The sequence below is a fragment of the Acanthaster planci genome, linkage group LG17, assembly GCF_054643075.1.
Source record: "Acanthaster planci isolate LZ-2023a linkage group LG17, COTS_SCS, whole genome shotgun sequence".
Classification (NCBI taxonomy): Eukaryota; Metazoa; Echinodermata; class Asteroidea; order Valvatida; family Acanthasteridae; genus Acanthaster; species Acanthaster planci.
In genome coordinates this window covers 10,161,454-10,180,406 of record NC_141793.1, presented here as the reverse complement: position 1 = coordinate 10,180,406, position 18,953 = coordinate 10,161,454, and the positions used below count along the sequence as shown (strand labels likewise).

General features: G+C 41.4%; 1 protein-coding gene across 2 annotated transcripts; it reads left to right on the top strand.

Moving 5' to 3' along the window:
- On the top strand, positions 1-18,561 carry LOC110973509 (uncharacterized). 2 transcript variants are annotated; one of them, XM_087148102.1, is made up of 16 exons: positions 1-196; positions 2,472-2,585; positions 2,926-3,079; positions 3,536-3,568; positions 4,412-4,610; positions 5,090-5,302; positions 6,461-6,624; positions 7,146-7,314; positions 7,641-7,723; positions 8,029-8,142; positions 9,303-9,380; positions 9,567-9,740; positions 11,107-12,964; positions 13,007-13,243; positions 13,531-13,682; positions 16,998-18,561. In XM_087148102.1, exons 1-16 carry the CDS (start codon positions 144-146, stop codon positions 17,085-17,087), a joined length of 3,885 nt encoding a protein of 1,294 aa, XP_087004228.1. In that variant the 5' UTR covers positions 1-143; the 3' UTR covers positions 17,088-18,561. The 2 variants fall into 2 exon arrangements, with proteins under 2 accessions (XP_087004228.1, XP_022080076.2); XM_022224384.2 differs by having other exon boundaries at positions 11,107-13,243.
- The last annotated feature ends 392 nt before the right edge of the window (positions 18,562-18,953 follow it).

The window sequence follows — 18,953 nt, the reverse complement described above, 5'->3', positions numbered from 1 at the left end:
TTATTGTACGGATCGGATCCATGCGCAGTGTGCATGCGTGAATGAGATGTGAAAAAGAAGTTGCTGCTGCAGTGCTGCTGTAGAAATTGTACATTTTTTTTTTATTTTTAATTGGATTAAAAAACACTTCATCAAAGTACATCATGCCAACTTCGGGTGAAGCTCGAATTCGTCCAACATCAACTTACAATCTCAGGTTTGTATAATTTAGCTACACAGCCACTTTTTTGAAGGGTGATTATGCAGGTTCCTTGATCAGTGATGATCATGTTCATGTCCTACTCCTGAGCCTAGCTGTATTACTATCATGACATCATGACTATAGCCGAAGGCCCTAACGTTACTTTTTGGATCAGATGATGGGTGTCAGAGTCAAACGCTACACATGTAGTACTAGTATAACCGTGTCCAGTATCCGGACGTGCAGACTGTGCAGACTGCATACAATTAAGACACCTCTGTCATGACATGTCCGAATGTTCAAGACATGAAAGAGGTGATTCTTAGAGAGAGTTAAGCACTACCCCCAGCCATGCCAGCATCGCCCAAAAAGGGGTCCGATGTCAGAGTGGCAGATGATGAGCCTCACCAAATCATGCACAGACATTACAGATCTGGCATTTCACAAACACGAACAGTCCATGGTCCCTGGTGCCTCGAAAACTTACTTTCGTGGAAAGGTTTTTGTCCAGAAATATCCGGTAATTATCCAGCCAGCCTACGTACATGTACATTGTAGACCTACATGTAGGTCTATGATACTCAACCTAACAATTTTGGTCAGTCGAATGCTGGTATAACAAGCTTTTTTGGTGGTAAGTCATGTCAGTAGTAGTTTAGCCAGTTCTACAAACCTTTGCCGGTTCCGTAAACCACACAGTGGTTACCCCCAGAACTGTGGGGTGTGACATCTGTCTGGGTTGAGTCAAGTCCCACAGTTCTGGGTATGCAAGGTACAGGTACACTGTAGGTCTTGTTTCTCCAACACAGGATGTGCGTCACACACACACTGAAAGCAGGTATTGCAACATACATGTATCTAAAACTCGTTTGCGGAACTGGTAGAAAATCTTGCAGTCACTTTTGTGTCCAAAACATACATTTGAAACTACACAGAGCTCATATTTCACAGTGAGATAACTGACAATTTCCGATAGCAGAAGGAATATTGGTTTGAAAAAAGTCACCGCGATGATCGTTTAAGGAGATCTTCCCTCTTATGGCTCTACTGGTAAATCTTCACATTAGCTAGGTTAATAAAACAGTCTCCAGTTTCTGGTCAGGGGCTGGCTCCAAAAGTGGTGCAGCAACACAACTATTTTTTTTTTGGTTCTCAATTTTTTTTCTATACGTATTACGCGGAATGTCCATCCTGACTGCATACGTACATGTACATACCGCCACTACCAACACTGAAATACATGTAGAGTGGCCCCCTCACATTTGCAGCTTGTATACACATGATATAAGACCACCTCGTCTGGTTCCCAGATATGTATACAGGAATAACTTCATCTGTAAAAGAATGCCTGACTAAATGCATAGGGACTCCTTTACTATACATATTACTCAACCGTACCCCATCTAAAACATGTTAAAATCATGCACTAGCAGGATTCCAGTCAATTAAGCAAGTTTTGCAACTTTTGGCCATAAAAAATAATTTTTTTTTTGCTGACACACAGGTCTATATACATGTACTTAGGTGACACGCATGCCGACCAGAAACTGGAGACTTTTTTGTTGCCTTATTCATTTTTTGTACATAAGAGACTTATATTTAAACTGTATCGTAGAAATTATTTGGGGGATGTTGTGATTTAGGGATTGTTAAAAACAAGATTCCATACAGTTGGTCAGCTCATCAGCCTAACGCATGCACAATGTGATGCACACAAAGAACAAGAGAGGGTTGGTTAAAATTCTGGGTTTTTTTTTGTTTTTTTCAAAAAGTAGTCAGTTACAGTCTTATGGTCTAAAAGCAGCTAAGAAAATTTCAATAGGTACATATATGTATATAACTTTACTTTAGTCCAATTAATTCAGTACATGTATGTAATTAGGACACTACAGTTGATTGTCCAGTTTCGCAATTTAGCCAGTTCTGCAATTTGGAAAATCAGGCTTCATTTTCAGATAAACACAATTGCTGGGGACTCGATTCATACCTCTCTGAAATAGTTGACTTGAAAATCTTGCAAAAAACAGTTTTGTTTTCAGAACCACCGATGTAAATTAAGAAGGTAGGGGACGATCGTTTTTCACCGATCGCAGTTCACAACAGCAGCACGTGTGCGTTCAGCAGGATGTTGCATTTGTCATTCTTTTAAAAGGAGGCTTGGATCCAAAAAACCCACATGCTGTAATAGTTCTTGGCAAACCAAACTGAGAAATTGAAAATGAAATTTTAGGATGCATTTTGCTCAGATTTCAGTGTGTCTAAAGTTTCTGTTTAAATGGGTCTGCCCTAGGTCTCGTCCACTTCCAAGGGCAAAAAAAGCGACAGCTGGTGTCCGGACAACTTCACGCAGCTTGTCCAAAAACAAGGAAAATGTCAAGCAGCCAGGTGGCAAAGACAAGCAAAGGTAATGTTCAAAATCGAATTTATCATTAATTGTGTTACCATGATGGCCGTATTTGCACTGAGCAATCAGTGGTACACTTTGGTTACAAAGACACCATTATGAACGACTGGGCATTGTGGAAACTTCAGGATTGCCAAACTTAAAGCATCCATTCTTAGCTGACACAAAGCTTGATGATTGATTTGTTAACCTCACCACATGCTAACATCATTGTTGTATGTAAAATGGTGTTCATATCATGGACAACATGTACGTATGTATTCCTGTGATTATGGGTTTGCACAGTAATTGTAAATATGCCACACCGTGCATTTACATGTACAAATCGTCACTTCGACAGTCGCATTCCAGTACCGGTTAAAATAACGCCCGCGGCCAAGGCGACCACCCCGGCAGACAGCAAGGCCAGCCCTGCCTGCAGATCCAAGAGAAGGGTGAGGCCGGTGCCAGACTTCGCCAAGCTGCACAAGTCCTGGCAGTCGTCCTTCAACAAGGTTAGACTGGTGAACAGACTCAAGGCTGGTTCATGCTTGTTGCAAAAGGAAACAAGAATGTGACATCAAATATATTCAATGTATATTATACAAATGTTTGACATATTACATAAAATCATATTCACTTAAGGTAGCTTTTTCATTTGCCTTAAGAATAGGCTATTACTTTTGAAATCTGAACATGTATCTATATTCAGCGACACTTTCAACCCTCTTCCCCTGAACCCCCCCACACAAAATATATGTGGAGGTTTATGGTATATTCTTTTAAAGCGTTTCTTTTTGTGCAATTGTTTTGTTTTCAGCTTTGTTTTATGTCTGTTTTGCTTTTCTTCATTTTGTGTTCTGTCTTCATTTGGAGTGTTTCTGCTTAATTGTTTTAGTTTTTTCGTACATGTAAATTTACTGTGAACATATTGCAATTCTCTATATTTTGTCTTTGTATTTCCTGTCTAGGGAAAAGCTTGCAGCAAGAAGCAGTGTACACAGGTACATGTAAAAGCCTTTGCCTTCTTCAACCTCCATCATCATTTCATTCAACTTCCATCATCCAAAGTGGTACTTTGCCATTGCAAACTGAAAAAGCACCAGAAAATTCAATTTTCAGTCTCAAAAGGTATATGTATTTGTTTCCAATCGAATTCAGTAACTCCCAATCAAAGATCTTAAGCTTCACAGAAAGAAGGGTTTTAAATAAGTGCTCGCTTAGTGGACAGAGCTCATGGAATCAGTCTTCTGTTTCCACTTTGAATCTGTTATTAAAGGTTCCAGGCAAGAAAGTTTTGTTCGACCCACTTTTATGCAACTTTATTCTCTTCTTCAGCTCATGAAAACAATGTGACATCCTTTCAGGGTTAAGTGTACCGGAAAGGGCCTCTGGACAACAGAGGCATTGTTGCACACACTGCCCATTTTAAATGATTTTTCTGTTCAGATTGTGAACCCAATGTTTACTCATAATTGAAAATATTGCTGAGAAAGGCTGAGCTCACAAGTACACTGTCATCTACTCAAGCAGCAGTGGAACACTGAAGCAGGGGAATTTTAGAACAAGAAATAAACATTCCATCAGCTTTTTTGTGTGTGCAAATCATGTATAAACATTGCAGTTTTCTCTGTGGAATGACACCACAGTTTTGCTCATGAATATCGAAATTGGATTAGCATACAAACTGAAAAGGTACATGTACCAAAATACATTCAAAAGTAGCGAAGTAAAAACTTGAGCACATAGGCACATTTTCGAGGATAGTTGTCAAACAAGAAATTGCATTGCATGAAACCCTTAATTCCTGTTGTTTGGTGCCACCCACTTTTATATTCCATTCACAGATCCGGGAGTTTGACCTGACAAAGCCAGGCACTGTTTTCCATGCCCGGTATCACGATGGCAAGCATGTGTCACCCACCATGGACGAATGGGACGAAGACGTCTTCCAGTCGGACGACGAAGCCTTGCAGAGCATTCTCAATGCCGGCCTGCCTGCTTCTGAATCCCAGCAGCAAGGCAGGCTGACTGTGGCTGGCTATGGTAGGCGCTAGGTTTAGGGGAACTTTGTATTATGAAAATGCATGCAGCGTCTATGTAGCAGTAGAATCAGTAGGTGACACTAGGGGCCCATCTGTTTTATACAGATCTTGATCTCGATCAGTGATCCCAAAACTAGTTCACTCTATCAGTTAGGTGGGTTCAGGTGTCAGTGAACCAATGTGGGATCACTTATCATGATCTGGATCAGTGTGAAAAAAACAGGCCCTGGGCTGTTACTGATGTGAGCTCCCGTGCAAAGAGCACAGCACAGTCATGCACTGGTTTGGGTTTGCATGACACCAACTGGTGTGATTTTGTCTGAATGTGCTCAAACTGATTGCATCTTGACATGAAAAACTCATGAAGGCAAAGCAAAAGTCCATACATGCCAAGTACATATATATATATAGTGTTGGATCTGTATTTTGCCACCCTTTCCTCTGTTGTAAAAACTGTTCTTCGTCAATTTCTGTATTTAGGTGGATCTGGATTTACCCAAGCCAAGCCAGGTCGGCAAACCCTGGGCGCCTTGCCGAGCACATTCCAGGGACGAGCTGACAATACCCAGAACATCAAAACCACAGGCAGCCGTCAGGTGGAAGGCCAGGCCAGCAAGCCAGCATTGCAGAATGACCCCCTGGAACAGGAACAACACAAAGGCAGGAACCCTTCATTGGCCGAGCAGCAGCAGGGTAAATGAGAAGAAACATGATGTGTTTATACAGTCCAGAGCTATACACGTACAGACATAATGAAAAGTTCCACACTTGGGTTGCAGTTGCTGTTCTTGGAAAGGTATTTAGAAAACTTCATGCTGAAAGGGTCGTAGGGTGGACGGATTCGCTCTCTCTTCAGATCCACTTTGTTAACTTTTCCTCCCACATCATGAGATTTTTTTCCATCCAGCTCAGCTATCACAGGTTTTTCTGCTGATGTCATGTGCATGTTTTGACGCCAGTTTTGTGGGAATCGGGTGCATTCTGGGTTGTTTGAGAGTGGGGGAAGTCAAAGATCTCAGCCATCCTGTGACCATTTTGAAGTGAACTTGCCAAATGAGGTGTCCAGTATGACTGCATCTGTGAGAAGGGCAAAGTTGTAGCACAATAGATTTTTTAATGAAAAAAAAAACTTTTTGGCCTGCCCTGTGCTAGGAAAATTGTCATTTTGCGGGAACCTAGAACTGGTGTTTAGATTTTCTAATGAAAAAAAAACTTTTGGGCCTGCCCTGTGCTAGGAAAGTTGTCATTTTGCGGGAACCTAGAACTGGTGTCAAAATGACAGCAAGACATTGGCAGAAATAATCTGAAATGTTCAGGGCCATCAAATACACATGTATGTGTTGAGATGATAATGGGAAAAAATGCACATGGGGGCATTTTTTTTTCATTATTTTTCCAGGGAATACAGACACAAAGTACAAAACTAAGAGACATACTAGACTTACACAACATTTGCTAACACCCCTAAAGGATAACCTAAAAGCGAACTCAATCACTGTCGAGAGAGTCTCCTAAAATCACATACAAAGATTTACACATACAAAACTCAAAATAATAAAAACCAGCTTGTCAGTATGACAAGGATACATATAATCAACTTTGCTGGTTTTGGCCACTTCAGCTCTTTAAGGGTAAAAACTTTGTAGATATACACCGAGCTTTGATATGTCTGTATGCATCCCAAGTCAAAGCATTTCTTTTATAAAAATAGCCTTGTGATACAGAATTTGCCACCAACAAGTACACTTCCTTGAGGAGAATTTCCTGGACATACCTTGTCAATTGTTTAAGTCAAACTTTGCATTAAATGAAATGCTATTGCATTTTACCTCTTGGTCTTGTTTCCTCTAGGAATGGACATCAATTTTGAGCCGGATGCTGGGGCCCTCGCGAGTATCCTCAACAACACTGGGGCCAAATTCCAACGCCAGGCACCAGCAGTGAGGCAGACAATTGGCACAGCCACAGGGGCAGGTAGAAACCACGAAAGCATGTATTGTGGCCGGCAGTCTCAGGTGAGGCCACAGGTTAAAAAAGTCTGTGTGCTTTTTTTTTTTAGCAGTCGCTATCTCAAGGAAATTCATGATTTTAAGTACATGTAGTTTATCCTACAAGATTGTCAATTATCTTCAGGGTGGTCAAAAAGTAATTCAGACAATCACTGAATTTTCCAGTTGTGATAGTTTCAGGGCCCAGGTGAAACCTTAGCCTCCGATCAGAAGCTCCACAATACTAACGTTTTCCAAGCTTTATGAATTGTACAGGTATCTAAATTAATATTGAGGAAGCATACACTGTACATGTATTTTTCTTCCTATGCTGTTGCAGGGCGATGTGTAAATGTTAATTTGAAGTCAGATTTGTACTGATGAGCCAGTTGTGCTTGTTACAAGGTCCCGTTGAAAATGTCATTTTCCAGTCAGATGCCCTGCAACATGTACGTGTATTCCGGCCTGACAGTGAACTCTGTGTGGTGTGTCCCATCCCATTCAAGTTGATGTACATGGATCATATTCCTGTTTCATGCTTGTTGCAGGGCCCCATGAGAACTTCAATCTACTACCAGAGGCCCCGCAACATGAACTTCAACCGGGTGTACACGGACTTTGCCAACCACATCTTGTCACGTTTGAGTCTGGCTGAAAACATGGTACCTTCAAGCAACAGCCAGCCGCTCGAACGGCTGACCAACACAAAAACAACAGGTCTGCACTGTAAAAATTTACGGACCTGTTTTTTCACATGGATCCGGATCATGATCAGTGTTCACTCATTGGTTCACTGACACCAGAGCCCACCCAATGGACGGAGCGAACCAGTTTGGTGATCACTGATCGAGATCCAGATCTGTGTGAAACAAACAGGCCCTGAATGAAGCTTTTACCTTTAATTTCAAATTGATAAACTGGCCTTGTGCTTTCTTCTGTAATTCTTAGGGTTTGTGGCATTGGCTTGAGTCAGCTTTTTTTTTCAGAGATTTGTGAATTTTTTTCTTCTCCATTCAACCTGCGCCTTGTTTTGTCCTCTTTAGTTGTCGCTCGGTCCACCTGCAAGGCTGTCAATAAGTCACATGTGATGATGTCAGCACCAAGAAGGATGAGAACTCCCGCAACAGTATGTTGCTTCTGCTTTTTTTTAAATATAAAAGAACCAACTTCCCCCACTGTACATTTCCCCTTTGTGTAGTCGCTCTGCATTTAAGTATCATGCTGAGCTTTTACAGATATTTCCAATGATGTCTTGAGGTCAGTTTGAAGCACCTTTGAAGAGAATCGGACATACATTGTACCATTCTCGCAAAATTTCCACTTTTTAATGCCACAAGATTTCTTTCAAAGATTAAGATCTGTCAGAATTTATCTGGATTTTGGAATAATTCATTATAAGGAGATGATTGTTGCTTTTGACACCCACTGCAGGCCAGCCGTATCCTGAACCCACGCCACCATGCTGCTCTGAGGGGGCAGGACACGTCTTGTTCCCCGGCCCTCGTGGCACCACCCTCAGCACTGAAGAAGCCGAATGCCAACAAGGTTTGTCCAAGTATGCATGTTTGTGAAGCAGGGTTCACCCGAAATGTGAGGCGGCCCACCTCATTCAAGCTCTTCAGCTGTTTTGCGCCATAGACCTTCATCGTGATGCTACCATGTTTGTCTTGTTCCCTGTAGACCCATTGGCACTAGTAATATAACTTCACTTGTTGATAAAAGGGACCAATTTTTCCTTCCAGCCTCACTTTTGTCACATGACTTTGAATGGTAGAATAAAGCAAGATGGCTACACCATGATAGAGGTCTATGCTGCCATCTCACATTACATGTCAGTAACACTGTTACAGGTGGCAACATTTGCATTTGCTGTGGGCCAGCTCGCCCTCCTCAGCCCCCCTCAAGAATCCCTGCCTTGACATTCAAGGGCAATGTAGGAAAATTGAAGAAAAGCGATAAGAGTTGTGGAAAATTTCGTACTCGGTTGCAGCTTTGTCATTTCCACTGAAACTGGACACAGTAAATGTATGCTGTAGCACAGCATAAAGCCAGAACTCTGAAGGCCAAAGTGCTGAATTTTCACCTGTACCCATGTATAAAGTCTCAAAGATTTACAATGTAATGCTGAAGTTTCTTTTTATAAAACAAATTATATAGGGAAACTGACTAGGTGCTTATAAGTGATTATAAAGATGAACTAAGAAATTAACTGGAACAGGATTGGAACCTGTGGCCTCCGGATTACTGTACCGGTGCGCTCCCAACTGAGCTATCCAGCCCTATGTTGGTGGCTCTTCCCATTTGTCAATATCATTTTGGGGGGTGCTAGCCAGAAGCCAGTAAACCTGAAACACCATGTAGCCAGGTATCACACCTCAATAACACAGTACAACCACAATCTTGTATACATGTACATATTTTCCAGCAACCAGAAACAATACTTTGCTGTACAAGAGAAGAAACCACACCCCATCATAATATTAAAAGTGTTCTCATTTTTTTATTCTGTACTGAATGTAAATAAGCTCAACGTGCACTTATTTCCCCTTTGATCCAACCGCATTTTGTTCATGTTGCAGTGAGTAGAACAACTATTACAGATATCTCGAATCAAAGTTTAATCATTCCAGAGTTAATATTGAAGTAAACTTAATTTGGAATTATTACGTGTACTTTCTTTAAATTTTTGGTTGTCACCAATCCAGGAGAGCAGAGCCCTGTCAGTGAAATGGGCAGATATACTCAGCCCCCCAGGTATAAGAACAGCTAGTGTACCTGGCAAGGTAGGTCCTGTTGAAAGTCAGTGTGCTTGCTTTTATATAATGTGAATATGTCTCATTGAAATTCAGTATGCTCACTTCTGTCATGTGAATTGGAGATACAAAGCTCATCTTGCTTGTACTTCTGTAGAAATTAAGGCTCATTGTATTCATAGCCTTGCATATCTGCTGATGTTGATTTACATTCAGGATGAAGTGGCAACTGCGCTTTTTGTGGATGAGGACACTCGGAGTCTGGACCTGTTCAGTGTGAACCAGCCAACCAATAACGAGGGGCAGCAACAGGGAGCCAACATCAAGGGCAAACAAGACCAGATTTTACAACTGCAGCAGCAGGTCGCTGTGCACTGCCAGGAGCTAAAGGTTGGCTGTCTTCCATGTCTCATATCCGTGGATGCTGGCTTGTAAAAAGGTTTAAGGCTTTGTCGTTAGTATTTAGTTGCAGCCAATGACAGCCAAGGCCAACAATTATAATAGCATCAAAGCATTTATAAGGTGCACAGTACATGTATCTCACAGATCTGTAATTCAAAGGCACTAATAAATGTCATCATTCCTGCTCATTGGTCTCACAACATCTGAAACTATTTCACCTCCCTGGGCAGTATACTAGCCTGATACAGCCATATTAGGCGCAAACGTCTGAACATAATTACCACATCTGCCTCACTGATACCCATTCACTTCTGAGTGGAAAGGGGCGCATGGGGGTAAAATGACGTGCCTACGATTATATCATGCTGCCACGAGCTGGATTCGACCCCCTCCCCCACCCTATGATCAGAAGCTACAAACACTAACCTCGAGGCCTAATGCACCCAAGGAGTTCCATTTATGAAATTTGAGGCTAACCTGATTAACAGAAGTAAATACACTGTAAGTCATTCCATATGGTTGGGGCACAATTTGTGATGGTGTCCTTTTTATATCGGTAACTTTTACCACCTGTTATGACGTTTTACTGTGGAAATTAACACACACCTCTGTATTTAGCCTTGCAAGATGTATAACAATGTCAATTTGGAATCCACATGCAGGGAAAAAGCTGTTCATTTTTACGGAACCCATGTAACAATTGACGCCGTCACAAATTGTGCCCCAACCTCATGGAATGACCGAAATACAGTCTAACCTTGTCAATATCACTGTTCATTCCAAATTCTGCATGTACATGTAACAAGCTTTTTACTCCCATTATTTTGTTTTTCATTGTTGTCATTGCTGATAAAACAAAGTATGAGGTTCATGTTATAACAAGGTAATTTGCAAATCCTGGAGGACCTCTTATTAATGAGGTTCGTCTGTATGCTGGTCATGTTAGTTGTCTAATATGCAGCCTTTTTGTTCAAAATGACCCGTTTGTTTGATTGCTCTCAAGCCTTCAGTAGCCTCGTTTCCCTCCACACACAACAATGTCTGCCAAGAGCGTGTGGCAAGTGAGAACAATTCTGTGGCCTTTCTGTAGTGGAAATGAGTAAAACAAGCATGATTGAAACTTTTCTTGAAAGAGTTTGCTGTAGCTACATGTATGTGGTCAGAACCTTCATTTTATATATAAATATAATTAGATAAATTTGTTGCAAACTTTAGGCTGTAAATGATAGTCATCTGTGTAGGCTACAGTTGTTTCAAGTCTGGTTGATTCTGGCTGCTCAGCAGTTAAAGAGTTCTTATCCATGAACACACCATCTAAAATTTGTCTTTGTCTCTTGTTTTTTTACTGTGGAAGGAGATGGATGAGATTGAGCAACAGCTTTTGTCAGAGATTCAGAGGCTCCAGCAAGATGACTGCCTTCTTTCACCACCAACAGCAGACCCTGAAGAAAGGAAGGAGCAAGAGGCTCGGCATGATAGGGCAGTTGATTCACCGCCTCTCCCAGTGGTACCTTTACAATGTGACCAACAGTCTCTGCCAGGGAAGGCCCTACTCCAAAGTTCCTCTCAGTCACAGCAGAAACAATTCTTCCAAATGCCAGAGCAAGACTCTGCTCCAACTCTGGGCGTGAGCACAGCTCCTGGGAAAGCCACAGAGAGCCTACAGAAGCCATCAACAAACCACACAGCCCAATTTGGAAAGAAACCATTTAATCACAGCCCGGGAAGTCCCTTCAAAAGAAGCCAACTTCCGAGAAATGTTACCTACATGTATGGGCTTTCGCAACCTTCAGCAACGCCAATGAAATTCCACTCTGAATCGAATTTTAAAATGTCCAATGAGAGTACCAGTTGTGATGCTTCTGAACTGTGGCATCAGAGTCTCCACAGGCCTCTTGAAACTTTGAACACTCCTGAGAAACCATTTGTTGAAATGGCTGAATGTGACTCTCCAAGCAAGCCAGAAAACAGGAGCAGAACTCCTGATCTCAGGATGCCTGAGATTAAGATGGAAACACCACAGGAAATGTTGAACAAGAATATGGCAGCAGAAAGAGTAGAATTCAACCATCATGGTTGTTCTGACGATGTTAACCCGCAGCGAACCAAAACAAGTCTCTCCCAAGCTGCCACCACAATGTCCTCTCGACATCTTGGCCAGAATGCAAGTGACGGTCTTCATACCTCGCGGAGACCTTTGGGCGCTGCTTCTCGACCTCAGCTGGCTACAGAAACTGATATTAGCACAGCCAGTCACTTCATTCCTAGTGGAACTGGAGAACCAATCAACAGTTTTTCACAAAAGTTGTCTATAGAGCACCCTTGCAGCAGACAAGAAAGCCTCCCAAACAGGATGTGGAATTCCCAGAAATTAATCGTGCCCTCTGGTTCTTCCCATGACCTCACAAATGGATATCCCCAACCAGATTCCTTTTGTCGCATAGCAACCAGTTCTTCCTTCCATTCAGTACCTACTAACAATCACGAGAGTCCAGTTCTCGCTGTCAACCAAGCCAGTATGGGTCTTCACGAGCATTCGTGTCAGCCAAATACTGACAGATCTGGTAATTCCAAGATGCCACAGGGATCTGTCTTCTCCAGCAGTACGACATCGCTGTTGTCCTCTGGGCAGCCACTCCTTCCAAATGCCAGGGAGTGGAATCCACAGCTCGCTGGTGAAAGAGTGTCTGCCCAGATGTCCTCCACCCCGGCCCACATCTGCACTCCCCAAGCTGTCAAACCCCATTCCATGATCAAGGAGCTGACCCTCAAACAGTTGCTGCCATCCGTGAGTGTCCTGGGCAACCAGCCCGCTCTGTACAGTCAAGATATCCCGCCCATTCACACTCCACTTGCAATGCGAAGCATGTCTGCCTTGAGTAGAAATCCGGACCTTGAGGTTTCTCCTGTGCAGTTTGTGTCTCCGATACCTATGCGACCTGGCCAAGTACCCCCGAGTGCTGAAGGAAAACCAACCTCGTTCAGTCCTGCCCAGCACCAAACAGCTTTGACAAGCGATCTGCCGTCTGTCAGCCTTACAGCCACAGTGTCAGAAACTGAGGCCAGGAATAGCAACCCCCTGCAGCAAGAATCAGGTCTTGACTATTATCCTGCTTCTGCAACCAGAGCAACAACAGAAACATCCAACTTTGAGGCAGTTGCAGCTGATGACAACCTGTCACAGCAGTGTTCAAGCAGAACTGGTAATCCCACTTCTGCGCCCACTTCAACCCAAACAAAAGCCACGTCCATGCCTCTAAAAGAGATAAACTTGCATAATACACTGCATGTTATTGATCAAGTTCTTGAAGCCACTACTGTGGGTGATGCAGGTAATGAGAAACCTAAGCCATACTCACATGGAGAGCCGCAGAGGCCTTGGAGCCATTTAAAGTTCAAAGGTCAAGGGTCATTGTCTCTCGGAGCAGAGCTTATGACAAACAGGGGAGCAGCTGCTTTTTTAAAGAGCAAAATGAAGCCTCTTTTGTCCGGTGAGTAATTTTTAGTTGGATTTGTGAAGTTGAGTGAACCTGTGCATCTTCATTTTAAGTAAATGATTTGTTCTATTTCCTTTGACCTGACGTGATACTGTTTCTTTGATACCTTGCGATGCTTTGATCCGAGAGTGTGAGGGTTAATGATGAAGTGTGACTTCAGTGTCTCATTCATTTGGAATTGATTTTTGTAATTCCAAGTATCTGTCTGTGTTCAACTTCTCCATTTGTAATTCCCCCTTTTTGTGATCCTCTCTGTGTGTTTGAATTTCCTGTCATTACAGCAACCACAAACCAGCTTTTCCACGAAGCACTCCTGGACGAGGAGTGTGCCCTCTACGCCTGTCGGCTGCCCAGCAAATTCAACCCCCGGAATGCCCCCGACCGTCTGTGCCTGGACCCTGTCGCCAAGATACTAATGGATGGGGATGACATGGTGAGAATGTTTGTGTGTTTCAGTGGTAAATTATAAGCAGACGAGCCAAGGTTGAACTGAATTTACAATGTGATCAATGATAATGTAAGTAGTTCTGTATGGTAGTCATCACAGTGTGGACCGCCATTGGTGGAGGCCACACAAACGACCAGTGGTAGCTTTACCATGATAAAGTCAAGAAAAGTGAGCATGCTCCAGTGTCATTGTTACAACGCTGCTGCTGGATGTGCATGTAATCTGGATTCAAGATGACCCCCGTGGTCAGAGCGCACCCGTCACAAGTCCCTTCACAAGTATAGACACAAGCCCTTTCACAAAGCCAGTAAAAAGTTAAAGATTGAGTTATGACGAAGGAATAGTTTTTGTCAGAGATCACTTGAATAGTGTATGACTTGGTTGAAGACTGAATGAATTGTGATGGACTTTTGATGAACTTGCCGGGACCAGTGATGGATTCGACCTCAACACTTCAAACCCCTACCTCAGACTAAACCCCCAACAACGTGTGAAGAATGAAATTGAACTTAGAAGGTTCAGGAACATTACGGTCAGGCTAAAACCTTCAGGATCTGTACAACAGAAAGCAGAAATGGATTTTTGTAAGCTGGTCAGGGAACGAACACCGACATGTTTGTTTTTCAGGAGGTCTTGGGTTTTCTTAGATTCCGTAGAATTCAGCAAAATATTAACTCTTCTTTTACTCCGAAATGTTCTCTTCAAGTTATACCAAAGAATGAACAGAGCATGAAATAACTTTTATATATCATTTAAAAGTTTTATCTATTAAACTTCTTGGCATTGTCCCCTTCGATGATCCTAATGAATCCCATGTAACAACTTGCCATCCACTTTGCCAACTTCGAGGCAAATTGCTCGTTGGCATGAAAGATGACAACTACACTCTTAATAAGAGAGAACACAATTTCTCTGAATTTATTGAGCCTTCCACATACATGTCACCAGCATTTGACACAAATTAACTAAATTTTGCTACAATGGCCGAGAATATATTATGGCTTATGTGTAACTAGTCCTGATTTCATCACTGTTTTCACAAAGAGCCACACATGTCAAAAGTAGCATTTTTTCAATTTCGATTTCATTCATGTTGTTAGATGTAGGGACCAAAATCTGGATAACTGCATTTTGCATTTTTTACAAAGAGACACAAGTCTTGCTGCAACTTGTACACATACAAAATGCATTGACTGAAAAGGACAAAAAGTACATGTAGGTCAACTTAAGAATTTTGTTTTCATGAAGAGCCACACATATTTCTTTCAATGTAACAGTTGTATGCACTTGAAAAAGTACGTTGCACAGAAAGGCCACAGTAGGAATACGTGGATTTTCAATTCCATGAACGGACACACATCTTTACTACATGTAAATGTAATTGATTTTGGCTAATGAACCACTGTGTTCAGTTTAAGTCCTTAGTTCAAGCAAAGTTTATCTGTCAAAGAATCATTTGAGGTTTTTTTACTGCATAAATTTGTTCCATATTGCTATTTTGCAGTTTTGAAATACACATACACTAGGAGAAGCTTCTCCGGCAATTTCTCGAAAGCCATTTTTTTCTTCAAAATCTAGCTGTGTGGCTCTACATGAAAACAGTGACGATATTAGTCATGGGATGGTACCGTAGTGACAAATGGCCCAAAGTTTCGTGGTGTTGCAGTCAAGTCCTTTTGAACTGGTTGGAAGGGAACAAAGCTAAAGAACAATGGATATTCAGTGGTCAGTGCACAAGGGTAAGATGACAAAATAATTTGAAGACTTCAGACACTCCCAGTTGTGTAAAAGTTAATTACGAAGAAAAGTGATCAAAACATAATTGGCTTTGCGCTTTCAAAGTACTTGTGGGTGTTGTCCCTTGAACTCGGTTTTTATTAAACAGTGATGGTCTGAAGTCACTTTACATGTATTTTGTAATCATTGCAATGCAGTTCTCGTGTTCGTCAGCTTTGCCCCCCTTAATCCAGTTCAAAATTTGGCTGAGAACTACATACATGTACACGTATGTGTACACTGAAGCTTTAACACAGGAAAAAATTCTGTGCTTTATTCCCTCCATAGAGAGTTCGCATGGCTGCCATCTTGCAGGCCGTGCTTTTGTTCCACAGGGTATGCACGAAGAAGGCTTCCCCGTGGAACAAAAGAGCTGCCCTGCAAGATGGCTACCATGCAAAGTCTCTATCCATATACTGTGTTCCTTGGCATGTTTCTGGCGCACTGGTACTGAAGCTTCATTGCTCTGTCTAAATTGCATGCCCAACCGAGTATCTATTCCACCTACAATGTTACATGTCATGTCAGTGGCTCCAGTCACTGTGCTATTTTTGGCCTACAAACCACATTATTGTTTAGTTTTGTTTATGAAGACATGGTTCTTTTGGTCGAATTCTCAAATAAGGTTTGTCATTTGTGCAATACTTGTTCCATCTTATTGCTAGCACTTCCTTTTCAATACTGTACATGTACTCTGAGGCTTCAGTGTACAAGAGTATACATGTACATGCACTTGCTATGATTGTAGGCTTTTATAGGCAGTGGGCCAAGTCATGTTCAACACACCTGTATGTACACTGTACACCTACCGTCATGGACTTACAAATACATCTAACGGGCATGCATACTAAACCAGAGGCATTCACTGAAGCATGAGATGTGTTTATGCAAGCCTTCTCCACATAATGAACAAATAAGCTTTTATGAACCACTGGTGAGTCAGAGTCAGTTAAAATAATGGAATATTCAACCTCCCTTTCTACAGTATCAAGCATTGGGTTCATGTACTAAAACTCATTAAATCACAAAAAAATGTATGATTTTTACAAATTGTTTAAAGAAAAATTTGGAGGAGAGGTACATGTACTGGTACGTTTTTGGCCTTATTGGGTAGGGGTGTTCTGGTACTTTTAAGCTTACTCATTTCACCTAAAATTTGCCTTTAGAATGCAATTGTACATGCTAATAATTATTTCTGTTGAAATAGTCGATTGATTTTCACCTCATCATATCCTATTTTGAAAAATAGATTCTCACAAATGTTAGACAACCAACATGTGAATAATCAGCAGAGCCCCCCTGCTCCTGCAAATTACCAGACTTTGGAACTTTCATAAAAATATCTGTCATGGAATTGTTTAACCTCCTCATGTTTGAAGTGGTGAATCACTTAACAGTTTAAACTTAACTGGTCAAAGATTTGACCTTTTAAGCTCTTCATTAAGGCCACATCGCTCTTTAAAGCTTCATCATCTATCACCTTATTGGTGTTTCTCTGAATGCTTTTCTTGTTTCTTGCCACAGCACTTTGTGCCCATTCACAGCAGAGGCCAGGTGTACTTTTCATCACCGATTGGCTCAGCGTTCAACACATACATCAGCTCTTCTAACTGAATGAGCAGAAAGTGCGGTCAGTATGAAAGCCTTTTGTAACCAGAACTAAGCCCCTACCTCCACCTCCTCCCCACAAAAACAGTTGTTGGTCTTATTACAATGTATTACATGACATGTTTCATTACTCTGGTGGAGGACAAACAAAACAAGTACAGTTGAGCCTCGTTAATAAGAGGTCTTTCTTTTTGTAACAGGACCCTTGTACGTGTATTATCAGGAATGAAAACAATGAAAAACAAAGGATTGGGACCTGAAAATATCCTTGTTATAAACAGAATCTTGTATATTAGTGCTGTTATTAACGAGGGTCAACTGTTTCGCTCACTTGTTGAAATGATGAAAGAAATGGATGGCCCCTACATTTTCCAGGATCAAAACCACATTCAGCACAAGGAACACTTAGAATTTCATGTCTTCTACGTTAGACAAAGGAATTGATAAACATCTATTTTGTACATCATGGTAAAATTTTGATTAATTATTGTACTGATGTAAATTTCATATCAATTTGAATGAATGCATAATATTCCTGTGGTGATGGCTCTTAGACATCAAACAGGAATCGTCTACTTGATCGTTGAAACATTGCACTGTACATTTTACAGGGCGCCTTGACAAGTAAACCAGGATGACTAGTTGAATTGCTCAGTAAACTCTATTAAAATCTATAATTCAATTGATACATTGACTGCCTCATGTGGCATTGTAAGGCTCTTAAGAAGATCTCCAGATCACCGAGGGATGTTAGTTTTGCTATACACCATGAGGTAATGCAGTCAGTATTTGGCCTACAACACCTCTCCCACAGATTCTGCTTGAATTAAGCAGCAACTGAGTACATTTCATCAAAATACGCATTAAAGGCACGTCTACATGTACATTGTCCTTCTGTTGCTACGTGTATAGTTCTTTTGGCCGTGAAGAGCCAGATAACAGTAGCAACTGCCACATGACTGGCTCTCGGCTGGTCAAGATAATCTGTGGGTTAGGCAGTCAGACGCTCAGAACTTAATTAACACAATAACCATCTCTCTTCCCTATAGCAGGTGCCCAATTTTTCCTTGGCAGAGAGAGACGCATTGCGGTAAAGTGACTTGCTCATGGTCACAATGTATAAACTGGCTGCCAAATTATAACCCAGGACCATATGGTCGGGAGCTACATGTACAAACCTTTGATAATCACTCGGAAATATGGGCCTCGTTTTGTGGAAAGATTAAATTTTTGGTCCCATTTTTTTGTCCTCTGTGCATCAATGAAAATTATTGCTCATTTGGTTACTGAGCGATTCACCTCGAAATGGTGGTTTCCTGTATTTAGGACACTGAGTAGTCTAATAATTGAAATAAGGTTTAGTGCTATTACTTGTAAATCTTAAGCACGTAAACTATAAATAGTTAAGCTGTACATAATCTTAAGCATCTACACTCTTATGCGTGTATATAATTAAAATATGCGACCACTGACAAAGCAACATACATGTAGTTTTTCTTTGCCTTTTCTGTTTTGTTTTCATTTTAGTGTTACTTTTTTGACTTTGTTTTGTTACTGGTATGTACAAGTATTTTCTTACCCAAAACTAATACAACACGTTTTATTATTCTATACCAACACATACGAAAAATGTCAAACGGCCAGTTGCCAATTATCCTCTGACTTAAGCTTGTGTGTAGTTAAAATGTTAGTTTGCTACGCCTCCTTCAAAGTACATTATAATCATATCCGAAATTGGTCAGTTTTAAGAAACCATAAAATACAAATAAACTGTACATGTATCCACGTTTACAAACACTCGAGTCTGCTGGGGATAATAAGTGTGCAGTCGAACCTCGTTAATAAGAGGCCTCTTGGACTTGGCAAATCACC